The 21754-nt window shown below is 49.7% G+C and overlaps 1 protein-coding gene across 3 annotated transcripts in view; it reads right to left on the bottom strand.

Annotated features, from left to right (window-relative positions):
• Positions 1 to 21754, bottom strand: part of HDAC2 (histone deacetylase 2) — a 345065-nt gene that overhangs the window by 303972 nt on the left and 19339 nt on the right. For 2 of the 3 annotated variants that reach the window (XM_033936641.1, XM_033936642.1), the window contains exon 2: positions 15439 to 15551. In XM_033936641.1, coding sequence (XP_033792532.1) covers positions 15439 to 15551 — 113 coding nt within the window. Of the gene's footprint in view, positions 1 to 15438; positions 15552 to 21754 lie in introns of those variants that run through there. The other variant, XM_033936643.1, reaches the window with a different exon arrangement.

The following is a 21754-nucleotide window of genomic DNA, read 5'->3' as shown; positions in this document are numbered from 1 at the left end:
TCACTAACCCGCCTAGCGGAGGTGAGTGCAAGCAGAAAAATCATCTTCCAAGTGAGAAACTTAAGATGCGATTTGGCAAGAGGCTCAAAAGGAGGTTTCATCAGTTGAGCCAAAACCACATTAAGATCCCAAACCACCGGAGGAGGTTTCGTAGGAGGATGAACATTCAAAAGACCTCTCATGAAACGAGTAACCAGAGGATGAAGAGAGAGAGGCCTACCCTCGAGATGCTTATGGAAAGCAGTAATAGCACTGAGATGCACCCGAATGGACGTCATCTTCAGGCCAGACTGGGACAAATGCAACAAATATTCCAGAACTGAAGACACCGGAACCGAACTCGGATCCAGATGTTGCGAGGAACACCAGGATGAAAATCTTGTCCATTTCTGAGAATAACAAAGCCGAGTCGAAACCTTACGCGAGGCTTCCAAAACGTCCCGTACAGACTGAGAAACGGGAAGCGAAGTCAAGGGGAAAAGAACCAAGCCATCAGATGTAAGGACTGAAGATTGGGATGCAACAGTGACCCCCGACTCTGAGACAGCAGAGAGGGAAAAACAGCCAGTAGCAGAGGCTCCCTGACACTGAGTTGAAGAAGCAGGGAGAACCAGTGCTGACGAGGCCAACGAGGCGCAATGAGAATCATAGTGGCCCTGGTCAATTTGAGATGTATCAACGTCCTCAAGATCAGAGGAAAAGGAGGAAACGCATAAAGGAACCTCCCTCCCCAGTCGAGAAGGAAGGCATCGGTCTCGAGACGGTCCTGGGAGTACATCCGAGAACAATAGAGGGGCAGTTTGTGAGTCTCTGGCGAGGCAAACAGATCCACTTGAGGAGTCCCCCAACGGTCGAAGACCTCGCGCAGAACCCGGGAGTTGAGCGACCACTCGTGCGGTTGGAGAAGATGACTCAGTTTGTCGGCCAGACAGTTCCTCTCTCCCTGAATGTAAACTGCCCGAAAGAAGATGTTCTGGGAGACCGCCCATTCCCAAAGGCGCAGGGCTTCCCTGCACAGGGACCAAGAGCCGGTCCCCCCTTGCTTGTTCACATAGTACATTGCCACCTGATTGTCCGTCCGCACCTGATCGTGCAGCAGCTGGCAGAACGCTTGAGCAGACAGAAAAATGGCCCGAAGCTCCAACACATTGATGTGACAAAGACGGTCTTCCGCCGACCATAGACCTTGAGTCTGCAGACCGTCGAGATGAGCCCCCCACGCGTACTCCGAAGAGTCCGTGGTCAGGACCTTGCGATGCGGAGGGACGAGAAAGAGCAAACCCCCGGAAAGATTGGAAGAGTTGGTCCACCAACGGAGCGAGCGTCTCAAGGAAGGAGTCACTGTTACAGGACAGGAGACCGGGTCCCGATCCTGACGCCACTGGGAGGTCAAGGTTCTCCTGAGGAAGCCTCAGGTGCAAGCGGGCGAACGGCGTGACATGAACTGTCGACGCCATGTGGCCGAGCAGAATCATCAGACTCTGTGCCGATACCGAGGGCTGCAGCGAAATCTGGCAGCTCAGTCGAAGCAGGGCCTCCAACCGTGGAGGGGGGAGGAACGAACGGAGGCGAACCGTGTCCAGCATGGCCCCGATAAACTGAAGGGATTGAGCCGGGCACAACTGAGACTTGGAAAAGTTCACTATTGAAGGTGCAACTCCCCCACCTGGAACCGTAGAAACTTGCGGAAGGCGGGATGCACCGGAACATGTGTATAAGCTTCCTTCAGGTCCAGGGAACACATCCAGTCCCCTTCTTCCAACAGTGGGTACAGGACCGGAAGCGACAACATACGGAACTTCTCCCGGACAAGGAACTTGTTGAGCCTCCGGAGGTCCAAAATGGGGCGCAAGTTCCCGGTCTTTTTCGGGACCAAAAAATAACGGGAGTAAAACCCCTGACCCCGTTGGTCGGGGGGCACCCGCTCGACCGCCCGGAGACTCAACAAGGCCCTGGCCTCCGAGAGGAGAAGGGGAAGTTGCGTCCGGTTGAAAGGACACGCGCCGGAGGGACTGTCCGGAGGAGCCTCCCTGAAGTTGAGGGAGTAACCCTCCGAGATGACACGGAGCACCCAAGCATCGGACGTGATCTGAGTCCAGGTCGAATGAAAAGCTCGCAGCCGGCCCCCGATTGGAAGCGGGGACGGCAACAGCGCGGAGGGGGCCCGCCCACATCCGCTCAGAGCGTCAAAAAGACGGCGCCGGTTTGGATGCCGCTTGCGCCTGAGGCTTCTGGCGGGACGCCCTGGTCTGCTGAGGGGTGTCGCCGAGGAGGAGGCCTAGAAAAAGCCGGCGTGGACTTTTGTGGGTAGCGCCACGGGGGAGGTCGGTAAGGCCTCGGAGTGGCCACTTTGGCCTTTGGACGGACCAATGAGGCAAAAGAGCGCTCATGATCGGACAGGCGCTTGGTAGCCGCTTCCAGGGACTCATCAAATAGTTCCGACCCCACGCACGGCAAATTTGCCAGGCGTTCTTGTAGATTCGGGTCCATATCAACAATGCGCAGCTACGCAAGACGGTGCATGGCCACGGCAAAGGCGGAGACCCGGGACGACAACTCAAAGGCGTCGTAGACTGCATGAAAAAGAAAGAGACGCAGCTGGGACAAAGTATCCATGAGCTCACTAAAGTCCCCCTTATCGGAGTCAGGCAGGACCCCGTGATAACGGGGCATAGACTTGACTAGGCGACGCAGATAAGAAGAAAAGGCGAAAGTGTAGTTGAGCACTCTGTTGGCCATCATAGAATTGTGGTAGAGGCGGCGCCCAAACTTATCTAGCGTCCGCCCCTCACGCCCGGGCGGAACCGCTGCAGAGACGCGAGAAGGTTGAGATTTTTTCAACGAGGATTCCACCAGCAAAGATTGGTGGGACAATTGCGCCTTCTCGAAGCCCTTGCAGGGCACCGTGCGGTACTTCGATTCCATTTTCGAAGGGACAGCCGTGACCGCATAAGGGGACTCCAAATTACACAAGAACGTATGATGAAGGATCTTGTGCAAAGGCAAACGCGGAGCTTACCGCTGAGGAGAGGGCAAATCCTGCTCCTCCAAAAAGTCCTTCGTATATTGAGACCCCGAAAACAGGTCGAGGTCCAAGGCTTTCCCCATGTCCACCACAAACCTCGAGAATGAAGAGGGCCTCGAGGGTGGGGAAGAGGAGCGAGAGGCCCTTGCCGCCATGAAGGACGGAGAAGCCTCCCGGGAGTATCTGGGTTCCCGCCCGGTGCCAGATTCCGAACCCCAGGAAGCTGCACCAAGGGACTTCATCGGAGTCTGAGATCTCCGACGACCCGAGGAGCCCCTCGGGGAAGTCCCCGGGTACGAGGCACCGAGGTCCGCCCCCTCCTCCTCGGGGAGGAGTCCCTGGATCCTTTCCATGCAGGGGAACGCAGAAGCCTCGGATTATCAAGGCGGAGTTCCGAAACCCCTAGTCGCTGCGCCTCCCGGGTCGGCGAGGAGCGACCGCGCCTCTGCGGAGACCCCCGAGGGCGCATGGGCTTCCGGGACCGGTGCTTCGCCCGAGGCCGACCCGACGAAGAGGAAGAAATCCTGCGAACTCGGCGCACCTTGTCCCGAGGTCGCACACTCTGCACAGGCTGGTCCACCGCCGGGGTCGAGGTCGGGGTTGAGGACGGGACCACCACCGGAGCCGAAGTCGGAGCCGAGGTCAAGGCTACGGTCGAGGACGACTGCAGGTGGGCCATGGCGCAGGACAGCTCCGAGGCAATAAGCGCTCGGAGCATGTCCTGGAAGACAGGGATAGCCATCATAGATGGCATGTCCGAAGACGGCGGGTGCTCTCTAGAGGGTGACCTCGGCGAGGAGTATTCCCGTGGAGCACCCAACTTCGACGCCCGGGGTGGGGCCGAGGACGACCCCCCCGCCCCTGTCGAGGAGCCCGAGGATGGCTTCTTCGAAGACCCTGGAGCAGAAGAAAGAAGTGAGGACTTACCCACAGTTGACTTCGGGGTCGAGGACGCAGGCTTCGACGAAGAAGGCCTCCGCGGCGAGGTCGAGGGAGTCGAGGCCGAGGTCAAAGCCGGGGCCGAGGCCAACGTCGAGGCCTTCCCCGCAGCGGGGTCAACACTAAAGAGCTCTGCCATGCGGGCACGCCGGCGGCGGAGCGCTCGGGGCTGAAAAGTCGAGCAGCGAGTGCAGGAATCAGTCGGGTGATCCGCACCCAGGCAAACAAGGCACCACCGGTGTGGATCGGTGATGGAAAGCAGCCGATCGCACCGGGTGCACTTTTTTAAAGCCCGTCAAAGGACGGGACATGAACACGAAAAACGGCCGGGAACAAGCGAGGTCCCGCGGCCGCGGCAACCGTGAGCCCCCAGAGCTGGAACGAAAAACTTTTTTTTTTTTGACGATTTCAAAAACACGAACAAACAAAAATAATAAATCAAGCACAGCGACCGAGAAAACAAACCCAGCCGCGGTGTCAGAAGGCAAAAGGCACGGAGCACAAATTCCACAGGGCTTCTGGCTCCGCGGAAAAAACAGAACTGAGGACCACAAGGTGAGGATGCGCCCTCTAGTGGGCAGGAAGGCATGCACATGCGTGGTGCAGCATAGCAAGCTTGAAACTTCAATCAAGTTTGCTTGAAAAGCTGTCCGCGCTGGGGCTCCGTAGATGACATCACCCACATGTGAGAATATGCTGCCTGCTTGTCCTGGGATAATATCCTTATGCATAGGAAAAAAGCGGGAAGTTGCATGGATCCCCCAAAGCAAGGGGTTCATCACATGTGGGGGCACCTTCTCGGTTTCCTTGAAATGTAACACCAAGAAGACCTACAGAATAAGCTCGATCCGCTGAAAAATGCACATCACGGATGCATCCTCGCCAGCAAACAGAAGCGCAAAACTGCCGCTAACGGAATCCGTTCCCCCAAGAGGATCCTGGTGTTCACCCCAAGGATCCAGGTCCTCATCTACCAAATCCTGCTCCTCCTGCAAAAAAGTCATCGCCCGAAGAGACCCGCGGCCACTTGGATGAGAGAGGAGGACAAAACAGGTGTTATTTGGGGGCCGATCTGTAGAGAATGTCGAGAGCAAACCCCCTCCCCCCCCCCCCCCCCCCCGGGGCAGAAGCATGACCTCTGGCCGCATTCAGATAAGCCTTACAAAGGGCTAAAACAAAATCTGAGGGAAAACCCTGCAAAGTGCTCATTGCTCCATACGCAACCTAGCTGAAATAGTTAGTTGAAAAATACAGTAAAATTCAGCAAATTTTAAGGGAAAGAACCCTTTAGACCTGAACAGCCTCAGGATTTGGGTTTGGTTTTTTTCCCAGAACAGACTCCGGCTCTCTAAGCCGGAGGCCTGACCAGTATTGGTGGCCAGGCTGCCGGGGGGGGGGGGGGGGGGGGGGAGACCTAGCACGAGACCTGCCTGATTTGACAATCCTGATGTTGGCGGATCCCCAAACAGGACCATCCAAGCCGTTCAGCACCAGAAAGGGGACCAGGAGTCCTAAACAAAATCCAACAGCTCTAACAAGGGGAGCCTTACAGTTTTCTATATTACCACCTGGAGACTAAGAACATAATAAGTTGCCTCCGCTGGGTCAGACCAGAGGTCCATCGTGCCCAGCAGTCCGCTCCCGCGGCGGCCCATCAGGTCCATGACCTGTAAGGTGATCCTTGTCTAAAACTCTTTATGCTTCTATCTATCCTTTCATAATCCTATCTCTACCTCTTTCTGTATCCCTCAATCCCCGTATTCTTCAGGAATTTATCCAATCCTTCTTTGAAACCCCGTAATGTACTCTGTCCTTTCACAACCTCCGGAAGTGCATTCCAGGTGTCCACCACCCTCTGAGTGAAAAAGAACTTCCTAATATTGGTTCTAAACCTGTCTCCTTTCAATTTCTCTGAGTGCCCCCTTGTTCTTGTGGTTCCCAATAGGCTGAAGAATCTGTCCCTCTCTACCTCCTCTATGCCTTTCATGATCTTGAAAGTCTCTATCATGTCTCCTCTGAGTCTCCGCTTTTCCAGGGAGAAGAGCCCCAGCCTTTCTAACCTGTCTGCATATGAGAGGTTTTCCATACCTTTTATCATTTTTGTCGCTCTTCTCTGAACCCTCTCAAGTATCGGCATGTCCTTCTTAAGGTACGGTGACCAATACTCCAGATGCAGGCACACCATTGCACGATACAGCGGCATGATGACTTCCTTCGTAATACCCTTCTTAATAATACCCAACATTCTGTTTGCTTTCTTTGAGGCTGCCGCGCATTGTGCTGTTGAGTTCATTGTTGTATCCACCAGCACACCCAAGTCTTTTTCAAGGTTACTTTCCCCTAGTACTAATCCCCCCCATTTTATAGCTGAACATCAGGTTCTTTTTCCCCTATATGCATGACCTTGCATTTCTCTACATTGAAGTTCATCTGCCATTATTTGCCCACTCCTCCAGTTTGTTCAGGTCCCTTTGTAGGTCTTCACATTCCTCCACTGTTCTAACCCTGCTACAGAGTTTAGTGTCATCCGCAAACTTTATAACATAAGAATTGCCGCTGCTGGCTCAGACCACTGGTCCATCGTGCCCAGCAGTCTGCTCCCGCAGCGGCCGCCAGGTCAAAGACCAATGCCCTACCAGCGTACATTCCAGTTCAGCAGGAACTTGTCTAACTTTGTCTTGAATCCCTGGAGGGTGTTTTCTCCTATAACAGCCTCTGGAAGTGCATTCCAATTCTCTACCACCCTCTAGGTAAAGAAGAACTTCCTTATGTTTGTCCGGAATCTATCCCCTTTTAACTTTAGAGTGCCCTCTCATTCTCCCTACCTTGGATAGAGTGAACAACCTGTCTTTATCTTCTAAGTCTATCCCCTTCAGTATCTGGGTTAAGAGGGGAGCCTCAGATATATACTATAACCAAAGTTTTGGTCTCAGTCTCCACCTGCTGATCACAGTAAGATATTACCCATCAGTAAAGAACAGTACCAGTCTAGAGAGCGATAAAGAAGTACATTTTTAATCCTCACCTGAAATTCATGTATAACCAAGTAGTTCCCGACTAAGGTGAGCTGCCTGATAGTAATTTTGTCATATAAGCTTTTTTAGGTTTTCCTTGCAGGGAGGGGTAGGTAAAAATGAGGTTGAAGTGCAAAAAGCAGGTCGATGCGGAGGGGTGGGGAGTAAACTCAAATACTTCTGTCAGGTAGTTTTGGGAGGATGCCATAAAGAGCCTTGTACATGAAGCAACCAAATTTGAATAATGAGTGGGCATCGATCGAGGGCCAGTGCAGTTGGTTGTCATAAGGCATGACATGGTCAGTTTTCCTTAGGCCGACGATAAGGCACACAGCTGTGCGCTGAATCATCTGGAGTCTGTTAAAGAACATAAGAATAGCCTTACTGGGTCAGACCAATAGTCCATCAAGCCCAGTAGCCTGTTCTCATGGTGGCCAATCCAGGTCACTATTATCTGGCCAAAACCCAAAGAGTGGTAAAATTATGTTCTTACCTGTTAATTTTCTTTCCTTTAGAAGCAGCAGATGAATCCAGAGACTAGTGGGTATAGCTCACATCGACCAGCAGGTGGAGATAGAGAACTGATTACAGTTGGCCTTATAGCCTGGTGTTCCTCCTGTTGATTCAGTTATGCACCTTGCCCAAGCATCCCGAAAGGAGAATGAGCATCCACAAAACTTCATTCCAGTAGTAAATGTGTAACTCAGAAATGTAATAATACAATTACCAACCATACCCCAACTGAAAAAGACAAACAAACACACAGACAGACAGTCCACTGGGGAGGGGCTCTGGATTCATCTGCTGCTTCTAAAGGAAAGAAAATTAACAGGTAAGAACATAATTTTACCTTCCTTAGCAAAGCAGCAGATGAATCCAGAGACTAGTGGGATGTAGCAAAGCAAACTCAAACTGGGTGGGAAGCCAATGCCACCTCTGCCAGCACTGAAGCGCCAAAACATGCCTCCGTACGGGCAGCTACGTCTAAACGGTAATGCTTCGAAAAGGTATTCCCAGACGACCAAGTGGCCGCCCGGCAAATTTCCTCCAAAGACATACCACCGGACTCCGCCCAAGACGTAGCCAATGCTCGAGTCGAATGAGCACGAAGGTGCTCCGGTACTTGCTTCCCGTCAACAAATAAGCCGAAGCAATAGCCTCTTTGACCCAACGAGCAATGGACGCTTTAGACGCCGCCATACCCTTGTTTTTGCCAGCGAATAACACGAAGAGATGATCCGACCGACGAAAATCGTTAGTCACTCCCAAATAATGTAGAATCATCCGTCGTACATCCAGTAGACGCAAGGACGAAAATCGTTTTCCCCAATCCTCCTTCCGGAAGGATGGGAGGAACAAACTCTGGTTCACATGGAATGAAGAAATCACCTTAGGAAGGAAGGACGGCACAGTCCGCACCGACACTCCAGCCTCCGAAAAACGTAAAAAGGGTTCCCTGCAAGAAAGCGCCTGTAGTTCCGACACTCGTCTTGCAGAAGCCATCGCCACCAAAAACACTGTTTTCAACGTGACATCCTTCAACGTTGTCGCCGACAGAGGCTCAAAAGGCGCCGCCTGCAACCTCCCAAGGACAAGTTTAAGATTCCATGTTGGACATACTCGCTTTACCGGAGGGCGGATATGGTGAACCCCCTTGAGGAAACGGACCACGTCAGGCTGTGAAGCGAGCGACGAGCGAGACACCCGGCCCCTGTAACAGGCAATGGCCGCCACCTGAACCTTTAGAGAGTTATAGGCTAACCCTTTAGCTACGCCCTCCTGCAGAAAAGCAAGAATAGCCGACAGAAATGCTTGGAAGGGCGCAATCCCCTGCCGTCCGCACCATGACTCAAAAATTTTCCAGACTCTCACATAGGAGGCAGAAGTCGAAATTTTCTTAGCTTGAAGTAGAGTGGCAATAACCTGTTCCGAATAGCCCCTCTTTCTCAGCCTCGACCGTTCAATAGCCAGGCCGTAAGACCAAATTGGGCCGGATCTTCCATCGAGATTGGACCCTGAGTCAGTAAGTCCGGAGTCACCTGGAACGTTACCCGATCGCCTGCTGAAAGCTGAATCAGATCCGCGTACCATGGCCGACGCGGCCAATCCGGAGCCACCAGGATCACTCTGCCCTGAAAGAGAGAGATGCGTTGTAACACTCGACCTATCATGGGCCAAGGCGGAAACACATACAGAAGGGAATTTGGAGGCCACGGGAGAGCTAACGCGTCCACCCCCTCCGAGCCCCTCTCCTTGCATTTGCTGAAGAACCGAGGCAGCTTTGCATTGCGGGATGAGGCCATGAGATCCATCTCTGGCAGCCCCCAACGAAGGACTAGCAGGTCGAAAGCTCGAGCAGACAACTCCCATTCGCCTGGATCTAGAAGATTTCTGCTGAGGAAGTCCACTTGCACGTTTTCGTGACCCGCAATGTGAGCCGCTGACAGAAGCGGAACATACACTTCCGCCCATCGAAACAGCCTCATTGCCTCTTCGGCCAACTGAGGACTCCGGGTACCCCCCCTGACGATTGATATATGCCACCGCCGTGACACTGTCCGAAAAGATCCTGGTCGGACGGTCCTGAATCAGGGACTGAAAAGCCCGCAGCGCAAGTCTGATCGCTCTTAACTCCAGCAAATTGATTGACCACTGGGCCTCCTCCGATGACCACACCCCCTGCACTGAAGCTTGCAGGCACTGGGTCCCCCAGCCCAGAAGACTGGCATCCGTTGTAATCACGACCCATTCCGGCGTAGCTAACGGCATGCCCCGCCAAAGATGCAACTCGTGTAGCCACCACTGCATGCTGCGAGCCGCCCGAGGACTCCATTGGAGCCGCAAATTGTAGTCCAGAGATGCTGGGGACCAACGAGAAAGAAGAGACTGTTGCAAGGGCCTCATGTGGAACCGAGCCCAAGGAACCACCTCCAGAGTCGCCACCATTGAGCCCAGAACTTGTACATAATCCCAAACCCGAGGTCTGGGCGACCCGAGAAGTAGCCGAATCTGAGACTGCAATTTCTCTCCCCGGTCTCGGGGTAGAAACACTTTCCCCAGACAAGTGTCGAACCTGACCCCTAGATGCCCCAAAGACTGTGACGGGGACAGAAAACTCTTGGGAAAGTTGACGATCCACCCCAACGACTGAAGGAGAGAGATTACTCTCTGAGTTACCGCCAAACTCTCCTGTCTGGAAGAGGCGCGGATCAACCAGTCGTCTAAGTAAGGGTGTACCCGAATTCCTTCCTTGCGTAGAAAAGCTGCCACAACCACCATCACTTTGGAAAAGGTGCGGGGAGCCGTTGCAAGGCCAAAGGGCATCGCCCGAAATTGATAATGCTGGCCGAGAATCGCAAACCGCAGATACCGCTGATGCGGAGGCCAGATCGGAATATGGAGGTACGCCTCCTTGAGATCGAGGGACGTGAGGAACTCCCCCGGCCTTACTGCCGCAATGACCGAGTGAACCGTCTCCATACGGAAATGGCAAACACTGAGAAATCTGTTGACCCCTTTGAGATCCAGCACCGGTCTGAAAGACCCCCCCCTTTTTTGGTACAATGAAGTAAAGGGAATATATGCCGCGCCCCACCTCCTCCGGGGGGCACCGGTACCACCGCCCCCAGATCCTGAAGCACCTGAAGAATTATGCGGACCGAGTTTCCCTTGGCCGCCCCATTGCACGGGGACACCAAGAAAGAATCGACGACGGGAGAGGCGAACTCTAACTTGTACCCTTCTTGAATAATGTCCAAAACCCACTGATCTGACGTGATTTTGGCCCACTCCGCCAAGAACGCCGACAGCCGTCCCCCTAAGGGAAAGGCGGAGGGAGCCAAGACCCCGTCATTGTGGAGTGCGACTTGCTGGGGCACGTGCTGGCTGACCTGAAGAGGGTTTCGTCGTACGAAAGGAACTTTTCTGCTGAAACCTAGGTCTCGAAGAAGAGAAAGGACCAGATGCGGATCTGAAGAATGGTTTACCGGACCTGTATCTCCTAACATCCCTGAAGCGCGTTCTAGACGACGAGGACTTCAAAGGGGGCCTAGACCTATCTTCCGGTAATCGCTGTGTTTTGGTATCCCCAAAATCCTTCACCAATCTATCTAAATCTTCCCCAAACAATAAACCCCCTTTAAAAGGGAGTTTCACAAGCCGAAGCTTGGATGCTGCATCTGCCGCCCAATGACGGAGCCATAAAGATCTGCGAGAAACAACCGAAAGAGACATCTGCTTCGCAGAAGCCCGAATAATATCATATAAGGAGTCTGCCAAATAAGCCAAACCCAACTCCAAATCAGCCAGTTCCGAAGGGACAGAACCCCCGGACTCCATTAAATTATCCGCCATCCCTTGCGACCACTGCAGACACGCCCGCGCCGCATAAGAGCTGCAAATCGCGGCCTGTAAGGTAACCGCAGCTACTTCAAAGGACATTTTCAGTGAAGATTCAATCTTCCTATCCTGTGCATCCTTCAGCGTAACTCCCCCTTCCACCGGCAAGGTAGTCTTTTTAGTCACCGCTGCCACCAATGCGTCCACCCTGGGCAACCTAAACTTCTCGAGTTCGGTCGGGTCAACCGGATACAAGAGCCGCATGGCCTTTGCCACTCTTAGACTGGCCTCCGGCGTATCCCATTGCGCCGAGATCAGCTCCTGCATGGCTTCATGCACCGGAAAGGACTTAGGTGGCCTACGTGTTCCTGCCATAAGGGGGTTTCCCGACACCTTAGCATCTTCCTGAGAGATGTTTAAACCCTGCAATGCCTTTGAAATTAAGGAAGAAAGTTCTTCTCTATGAAAAAGACGGAGAGCGGAAGGGTCATCCACTTCCCTACCCGGGGGATCCTCTGCTTCCCAATCCAAGACCTCACCTTCCTCCAAAGATTCAGGAAGAGAAAAAAGGGACACTGGAAAATTATCCTCCGCGTCCGCGTCCTCCGAGTCTGCGTTTCTTCGCTACCTGCGACTGCCCTGGAGACACCACATTACCCGCAGACGGTCTGGCATTAATACAATTCAAAAAAGAAGAGGTAGAAGGCCCAGGAAGGGACGGACAGGTCACAGGCACCGGCTGAGCAGGCTACGAGCCCTGCAACATGAATGCCTGGTGCAACAGCATAATAAATTCAGGTGAGAACAAGCCCAACCTAAGTGACGCTGAACCGACCTGATTCGCGCCTGGAAGTGGAGCCGCGACTTCTCCTAGCGCTCCCGACTCCCCGACCGCCGCCGAACTCCCCTCAGCCGTGGAAGAGCCCTGCAGCAAAACCGAGTCGACCTCGAGAGCCGGGGACTTCGAACGTGCCTCCCTGACATGGGAAATGGCGACATCACATGCCTGCAGAAAAGCATCTTCTGCCGGTGTGTCAGAACAACTGGTAGAGCAGAAGCCCGAAAGTGTTCTGCGCTTCCCACAGCGCGAACACCGCTGACTAGCCTCTGCTGCCATCCTTCGTTCCGGCAAACAAAACTTTTTTTTTTTTTTTTTTTCACACGCGGAGAAAGTCGCCGACTGCCGACACCGCCCACCAACTAAACCGGCACTCGGGAACGAAACACAGTACAACAAACGATCAAAGAGTAAGCAGAAATCACTCACCACCAAATTCTTCGACCGCCCCACCGGAAGCCAGGTTACAGCTGGTAATTGTACTGAAAGCCAACTCAAAAACGGCACGGCTCAGCACAAGCAGGAAGTCTATTTTTTTATTTTTTTTTTTTACTGGAATGAAGAAAAAAACTTCCGCAGCGTCCAAGGAAACCCCTCAATCAACCGGAGGGGAGGGTGGAGAAGGGACCTGGGAGAGCCCAGGTGTAGCTCCCAAAGCCGGCACCGCTCAGCCAGGCACCCCTGTCCTGCTGAAGAGAGCTAGTCTCAACAGAGGAATACAAAGGAATACCAATTTACCCGGCACAAGCCAGAATCCAGGAGCTAGAGAGCTAGCTCAACCCCTGCTGGGAGATAGAGCAAAACTGAATCAACAGGAGGAACACCAGGCTATAAGGCCAACTGTTAATCAGTTCTCTATCTCCACCTGCTGGTCGATGTGAGCTATACCCACTAGTCTCTGGATTCATCTGCTGCTTTGCTAAGGAAAGCTACATTCCAGAGCTGAGATTGTGATGTCATAATAACTCATTCCACCACTGCCTCAGAGCCAACATCAGCAGTGATGTCATGATGGCTTGAATGTCCTATTCTTGGCTCATGTAAGAACATAATAGTCTTACTGGGTCAGACCAATGTTCCATCAAGCCCAGTAGCCCATTCTCACGGTGGCCAATCCAAAGAGTAGCAACATTCCATGCTAGCGATCCAGGGCAAGCAGTGGCTTCCCCCATGTCTGTCTCAATAACAGACTATGGACTTTTCCTCCAGGAAATTGTCCAAATCTTTCTTAAATCCAGCTACGCTATCCGCTCTTACCACAATCTTTGGCCTCACATTCCTGAGCTTAACTATTCTCCAAGTGAAAAAATATTTCCTCCTATTGGTTTTCAAAGTATTTCCCTGCAGTTTCATCACCCATTACTATCCTCTATATCAGTGTTCTTCAACCTTTTTACACCTATGGACCGGCGGAAATAAAATAATTATTTCGTGGACCGGCAAACTAATAAGACTGAAATTTTTAAAAACCCCATTGCCGCCCCATCCCCGCGAGCTCGGTCCCATTAACTATCTGATCCCATCCGCACAAGCCTCAAATAGTTATAATTTTATATTGAACATATTTTATTAAAGTATAAAAAGAAACAATATTCTGTACAATTGTCATTTTATAAATATAAATAATACAGGGCAAGGATCAACAAAACCTCCGTCTCCCCTCCCCTTCACATATATCCCCTCTACTATCAAGAAAACTGAATAAGCCAAATTATTACAGAATGCTACACAAATATCATGCTAACAGAATACCACAGTCACACATGGCAGGAATGGTGTTAGGGGAGTGCAACTAGGGCAACTGCCTCCTGGTCAGAGAGAGCCCTAAGCCAGCTGGAAGCTAAAGACGCACTGCCTGGGCTTTGCACACCCCAGTTATGTCTAACATCAGCTCTAGCAGGACACATATTTTAAATCTGATATATTCTAATCACAAGATAGAAATAAAATTATTTTTTTCTACCTTTTGTCGTCTCTGGTTTCTGCTTTCATCTTCTATTCACTCTCTTCCATCCAGCGTCTGCCCTCTGTCTCTTCAATCCAGCATCTGCCTCTTCCATCCACTGTCTGCCCTCTACCCCTCCCTCTTCCATATGGTATCTGCGTTCTTTCTATGCCCCTCTCTCCTACACCAGATCTAGCATCTTTGTCCCTCTTTCCTTATTTTTCATCTGATTCCCCCTTCCCAGCATCAATCTCTTTCTACTTTGTCATTCCTCTGTCTCTCCCCTTTCCCTCATCTGATCTCTCCATTCCATCCTGACTCCTTCCCCTCCTCTAATCTCCCTGCCAGCTGTTTCCTTCCAATGTTCCTCCTCCCCTGTCCAGCAGTACCTTCTCCCTTTCTTCCTCCCCTTATCCAACAGTAATTCTCATCCTTTCCCCTTCTCCCCTATCAGCAGTAGCCCCTTCCCCTCCCTTGTCCAGGAGTACCCCTTCTCCCTTTCCTCCTCCTCTTATCCAACAGTAACTCTCTTCCCTTCCCTTTCCCTTCTCCCCTGTCAGCAGTAGCCCTTTCCCCTCCCTTGTCCAGGAGCACCCCTACTCCCTTCCCTCCTTCCCTCTCCAGCAAATGTTTCCTCTATGTAGGCTAGCGGCAGCTCTGTGTGCTTTTAACTTCGGCACACAGCTGCCCCTAGACAGTATTTTAGCGCGGTTTCATGAGGCAGCCTCGGGGCCTTTGGTAGGCCGGCCCGCTTTGATGATGCGATATGGGCCGGCCTATCAAAGGCCCCGAGGCTGCCTCATGAAACCGCGCTAAAATACTGCCTAGAAGCAGCTGTGTGCCGAAGTTAAAAGCACACAAAGCTGCCCCTGCTTGTCTGGGGGTGCGGAGACATACGCGGCAGGAGTAGGAGGTGGAAGGCAGGAGTGTCGGCATAGCGACGGCAACAGGAAGTTGCACGTCAGCTGACGCCGGCACTTTTTGCTGTGGCTGGGGACCCGAATCCTTCGCGGACCGGCAACATTTTTTTGCGGACCGGCGGTTGAAGAACTGTGCTCTATATGACAGAACTTAGCTTTTGTGTTCTGTCTCTACCTGCCGGTGGATAACCATAACCCACTAATGACAAGGAAATGTTTCAGGTTTATTAAAAATTTGATATACCGCCTACTCCTGGTTTACTTTATCTTCTTGATCCATTTGGAATAGAGAACACAAGCTGTATTATGATTCAATGACTGAGCCTATTAAGTCTGAATGTTGAAAGCAGACTATTTTGTAAGCGAGTCCTTGTCACAATACAATATTATTAATAAAATATCTGAAAAGTAAAACTCACATAGATTTCCATTTTTCTATACAGGCCATAGTTCAGCAGTAGATTGTGCGTCATGCGGATTCTGTGTGGTTTCATAGGGTGACCCTGCCCATAATAGTAATTTCCAATATCACCTAGAAAGAAGAAAGATAGAAGTTACCTAGGTTTCTCAGCAAGGATTTTTTTGACCATCTAGGACATTTAAATAAGACAGCAAATGAAAGTAATAAATGAATGAACCGTGTTTTAGTCATAATTTAATTTCTACCAATTTAATTTAAAATCACGCTCTGGAAAATAATTTTTGAAAAACCTATAAGAGCTTCAGTTCACATAAAAAGAGCAATACAAACCCCAATATTTCCAAAAAAAACCAAATTATTCAGAAACAAAAAGAAAAACATATGCCTTCTAGATACCAAGAAACCCCGAACATATCCCTGCAACGTCTTGCCCAACATTTGACAGTCTTTGGAAAGGAACACTGCTTAAGATTTCACACCGAGATTGATTTAGGTGAAAATAAACAGGATCAGCAGAACAAAGGATGTGTACTGGCATATCATGGGAGGGGGGGGGGGAGTTTATAACTGGGTGCCTTCACTTTGGCATTCTGAATCAGTGACTTAGTTTTAATGCCAACCGCTTACAGCAGGCTTAAGTGAAAACCCCTAAATGTGCCATGGATACAAGCAGTGTTCTCCCCAGAAATTTAGCTGGGTGGCACGAAAAAATAGCCGGGTGGGGCGGGGCAGGATGGGGAAATTTGGTGGTGGGGAAAATTAAATGTGCACTATTTTTATTAGTTAATTGTTATTAATTGCTACTGTATTTTCCAATGCTCAATATGACTTTCTTTTTTAAGGTTTGACACTTAGGCAGTGTTCCAGTAGCATTTAAGCCACCCTTGAAAAAAGCAATGCAGATCCTCTTATTCCGAATAACTACTGACCAGTATCAAACCTTCCATTTCTTTCAAAACTACTGTACTTGAGAGAGTGGTATTGAACCAACTTCAAACTCCATGTTGAATCAGTTAATGCTTTGCACCCCCGGCAATCTGGTTTTCAAGACATAGCACAGAGACAGTAGTTCCTGCCTTAGGGCTCCTTATACAAAGCTGTGATAGCAATTCTGCCACAGCAAATGCACTGAAGCCCATAGGAATTGAATGGACTTTGATGCATTTGCCATGGGAGAATTGCTACTGTGGCTTTGTAAAATGGGCTCTTACTGAATGAACTCCATAGGTACCTAGACAAGCGTTTCTCAACTTCTTCAAGCCAAGTATCCCCTAAGTCTAACAAATACCAACCGAGTACCCCAGCCCAAGCTCCGCCCCTGACCCCAACCCCATTATAATAGTACTTACTAATTGTAATGCAATTTCTTCCGTTCATTTTTCATGTACACACAATATAATCTTATTAATTCATAATGGTAACCACAAATCTTAAAAAAAACCCACACTGTATGCAGATAAAATGTTAATTATCATTTATATTTGTTTTATTTTTCAAAGAGGTCAAGGCAGATGACTTTAAATTATGCAATGTCACCTCAGTAACAACTATAGAAAAATAGACAAATATAGTGCAAAATATAGTAGATATAAATTCTCAAAATGGACACATTTTGATCACTAAATTGAAAATAAAATAATTTTTCCTACCTTTGTTGTCTGGTGATTTCATGAGTCTCTGGTTGCACTTCCTTCTGATTGTGCATCCAATATCCTTTCTTTCTGCTTCCTGCACGCTTCCTCTCCTCCGGACCTCATTCCATTCCCCATCCAACATCTCTCCGTCCCTTCATGAATCCAACTTTTCTTCCTTTCTCCTCCACCTCCCATTGACAACATGTCTCCTCTCTCTGTTCTTCTCTCATTTCCTCCCTTGCTGCAAAGGGAGTGGGGAGAGAACCAGAGTGCATCTCTCCTAGTTCCTCTACTGCCACATCCAACATTTCTCCCTCCTTTCCCCCACTCCAAAATCTCTTTCTCTCTGCTTCCTGAATGCTTCCTCTCCTCCAGTCCTCATCCCTTCCCCCAACCAACATCTCTCTCTCCATGAGTTCAACTTTTTATTATCTGCCCTCTCTCCCTTCTCCCGAGTGTGACATTTCTCCTTCCCTCCCTATCCATCTCTCATTCTCCATGAGTTCAACACTTTCTGCCTCCTGCACGCTTCCTCTCCTCTGGATCTCATTCCCTTCCCCAACCAACATCTCTCTCTGTCCCTCCATGAGTCCAACTTTTCTTCCTTTCTCCTCCAGCCCTATTGGCAGCATCTCCCTTTCTCTTCCTCCTCTGTTATAATTTTGCATCTCTCTGTTCTTCCTCAGGGTCTCTCCCCCCCCCCTACCTCTTGTCTCTTCTGTCTGCACCTCCCATAATCTAGCACCTGCCTCATGTCATACAAACGTAATGACAGATAAAGACCAAATGGTCCATCCAGTCTGCCCCTTTAGTCCAGGCCTCAGTCTTTCTTCTGCTTACAACCCCATCCCTTGCAACCTCCCCCCAAGTCCAGCATTTGTTCTGTTTTCTTCCAGGTCTTTCTCTGCCTCTCTCTTCTTCCTTCCTCCCTCCTTGGTCCAAAATCTTTCCACCTCTCTGCAGTTTTTCTCTCTCTTCCCTAAGTTCAACATCTGCCTCCCCCCTTTGTTTCATGTTTCTCCTTCTATCTTCCTTCTGCTAACATTTTGAGTCCTCCCACCTTTGTTCCAGGTCTTTCTCTCTCTCTCACTCTCTTTGACAATGTAACATTATCTCACTATGTCCTTGTTACAAGCCCCAGAATTGGACTAAGGTCATTCTCTCAATTCATATAAGCTAGGCACCTTCCTTAGCTAGTAACAGAAGATGAGACCAAGAAAAACAAACAAACTATAATGCTGTGAGCCATTCAATCTCCACCACCACCATCCCCCCCCCCCAAAAAAAAGCAAAAGATAGAAATTTTCAAGAAGGTATGCACAAGCACAGAAAATCCCAACTTATCTGATAACTGAAAATCAACTGGAGTTTATGGCATGGTATCAGGAATTAAACTGAATAAATAGGTCTTCATATTCTGTTTCAAATGAAAACATAACAAGATACAGTACTCATTCGGGGACCGGACTCCCCTCCCTGCGAATCCTGCCATCTCTTCTCTCCTCATCTAGCTACTCTAGACCTATCCCGCAAGGAAGCACGTCAACTGAGCTCAAGTGCTCCAACAAAGCTGCGCCGACAATTCCTTCCTTCGGAAGGACAAAACTGCTCAGTTAAACTGCGCGCAGGACCGGACCTTGTGGCAGTAGATACCTTGCAGTGATAGATTGTTTTTGTCCCGGACCTGGTGGCGGAGGATACTGTTTTTGTCTCAGAACGATCCCACTACTTTTTTCTCCGGCAGTCCTTCACCCATACCACAATTTCTCTCCCGCTGAGGCGTCCCGCCTTGCCGGAAACAGGAACTGGCGTCAAAAGAGGGCGGGTCACCAGACAAGAAAAGCGGTGGGGCGTGTCGTGGACGAGCAGCACTAAGGGTCAGTTGATTGACTGGCGCATGCCTGTGGCAACCTCCACCTGAAACCAGATGCTACTTGTAGCAGTCACCAGCCACACCCAAGTGCAAGAAAATAGCTGATGACTTCATGTTGCTGCATCAGTCCAGGCAGAGATACAATGCCGAGATGACAGCCGGGCACTCGCCTAAATTAACTGGGCGGAGCACCCGGCTAAAACGCGCTAGGGAGAATACTGGATACAAGTTAAATTCTCAAGCAGAGCCCCTCCCTCCATACTGTGTAAATGAAGCAAGTATTTGCAAAATAACATCTATGTGTTCCTGCTAGCATGTATCTGGGTTTGTGTGCACACACATGGAAACGTCATTCTAAACATTTACAAAATTAAATTATAGAATTACCGTATATACTCGAATATAAGTCAATCTGAATATAAGCCGAGACTAAAAAAAGAGAGGGGGGGGGGGGGGGGGGAAATATGGTTGACTCGAATATAAGTCAGGCGGCTTAATATTTAAGTGCCCTGCCCTGTCAGGCTCTGCACCCTGCCCCCTCCCTGCCAAGCTCTGCACCCAGCCCCCTTCCCGCCCTCACCTGATCTTTCCCTTCAAAGATAGGTTAGCCTTACAGGCCCCCCTATCAATCAAAATCGTACCCACTTTGAAGTTGCTAGGAGTAAGAACATAAGAATTGCTGCTGACACGGCGGCCCTCTGGTCAAAGACAAGCACTCTAACTGAGACTAGCACTACCTGCATACGTTCTGGTTCAGCAGGAACTTGTCCAACTTTGTCTTGAATCCCTGGAGGGTGTTTTCCCCTATGACAGACTCCGGAAGAGCGTTCCAGTTTTCCACCACTCTCTGGGTGAAGAAGAACTTCCTTACGTTCGTACAGAATCTATCCCCTTTCAATTTTAGAGAGTGCCCTCTCGTTCTCCTACCTTGGAGAGGGTGAACAACCTGTCCTTATCTACTAAGTCTATTCCCTTAAGTACCTTGAATCTTTCAATCATGTCCCCTCTCAATCTCCTTTGTTCGAGGGAGAAGAGGCTCAGTTTCCTTAATCTTTCACTGTACGGCAACTCCTCCAGCCCCTTAACCATTTTAGTTGCTCTTCTCTTTTGACAGTAAATTTACATACCACGATCATATTAGTACAGTTGTTCAGAAATGTTTTCATCGACTTAGAATGATTCATTCCGCGTGAGCGGACTGCTGGGCATGATGGACCTCTGGTCTGACCCAGCAGAGGCACTGCTTATGTTCTTATGCAACATGACATAATCAGGCTCGAGGAATGGGCATCGACATGGCAGATGAGGTTCAACGTGGATAAGTGTAAAGTGATGCATGTAGGTAACAAAAATATCATGCACTAATTCAGAATGTCCGGGGCGGTACTTGAAGAGACCTCCCAGGAAAGAGACTTGGGAGTTCTGATCGACAAGTCGATGAAGCCGTCCACACAATGTGCGGTGGCAACGAAAAGGGCAAACAGAATGCTAGGAATGATAAAGAAGGGGATCACGAACAGATCGGAGAAGGTTATCATGCCGTTGTACCAGGCTATGGTGCGCCCTCACCTGGAGTACTGCATCCAGCACTGGTCGCTGTACATGAAGGACACAGTACTATTCAAAAGGGTCCAGAGAAGAGCGACTAAGATGGTTAAGGGGCTGGAGGAGTTGCTGTACAGCGAAAGATTAGAGAAACTGGGCCTCTTCTCCCTCGAACACAGGAGATTGAGGGGACATGATCGAAACATTCAAGGTATTGAAGGGAATAGCTTGGTAGATAAGGACAGGTTGTTCACCCTCTCCAAGGTAGGGAGAACGAGAGGGCACTCTCTAAAATTGGAAGGGGATAGATTCCGTACGAATGTAAGGAAGTTCTTCTTCACCCAGAGTGGTAGAAAACTGGAACGCTCTTCCGGAATCTGTCATAGGGGAGAACACCCTCCAGGGATTCAAGACAAAGTTAGACAAGTTCCTGCTGAACCAGAACGTATGCAGGAAGGGCTAGTCTCAGGGCGCTGGTCTTTGACCAGAGGGCCGCCGCGGGAGCGGACTGCTGGGCACCATGGACCACTGGTCTGACTCAGCAGCGGCAATTCTTATGTTCTTATGAGCTCTTTAATCGAAAAAGCATGACGGCAAACAAAATATTTTAATAGAGAGCATTTACTGGAGGAACAGAGAAGCAATAAATTTGAAGAGGATGTTGAAACCTTTGTTATGCGCTATAGTTCAAACAGTAATTTGTGACACAAATTGTAAAGAAAAATTGGGACAATATTAATTTACATCCAGTTTTTGAAAAAAAGAACCTTCGGATAGCATTTTTAAGAAATGCTAATTTAAAGGAGATCCTGTGTCCCTCAATGATTAAACCAAGAAAAGCACAAACAAGTTAAAATGACACACTAACTGGACATTTTAAGTGTGGTTCTTGGAGCATATGTCAAGTAGCTAAGAAATGCAAGGTCATGCATTTGAGTTGCAAAAACCCAAGGGAAAGGTACAGTTTAGGGGTGAAGAACTTATGTCCACAAAAGAGGAGCACCTTCAAAAAGATTTAAAAAGGATGAAGTCGGTCCAGAGGAAGGCTACTAAAATGGTGTGTGATATTTGTGATAAGGCATATGGGGACAGATTTAATTATCTCAATCTGTATTCTTTGGAAGAAAGGCGGGAGAGGGGAGATACGATAGAGACGTTTAAATACCTACATAATATAAATGCGCAAGAGTCGAGTCTCTTTCATTTGAAAGGAAACTCTGCAATGAGAGGGCATAGGATGGAGTTAAGAGGTGATAGGCTCC

Source organism: Geotrypetes seraphini, chromosome 3 (genome assembly GCF_902459505.1).
Source record: "Geotrypetes seraphini chromosome 3, aGeoSer1.1, whole genome shotgun sequence".
In the NCBI taxonomy this organism is placed as follows: domain Eukaryota; kingdom Metazoa; phylum Chordata; class Amphibia; order Gymnophiona; family Dermophiidae; genus Geotrypetes; species Geotrypetes seraphini.
Note: the sequence above shows the minus strand (reverse complement) of the source record. Positions and strands in the feature narration are given on the sequence as shown.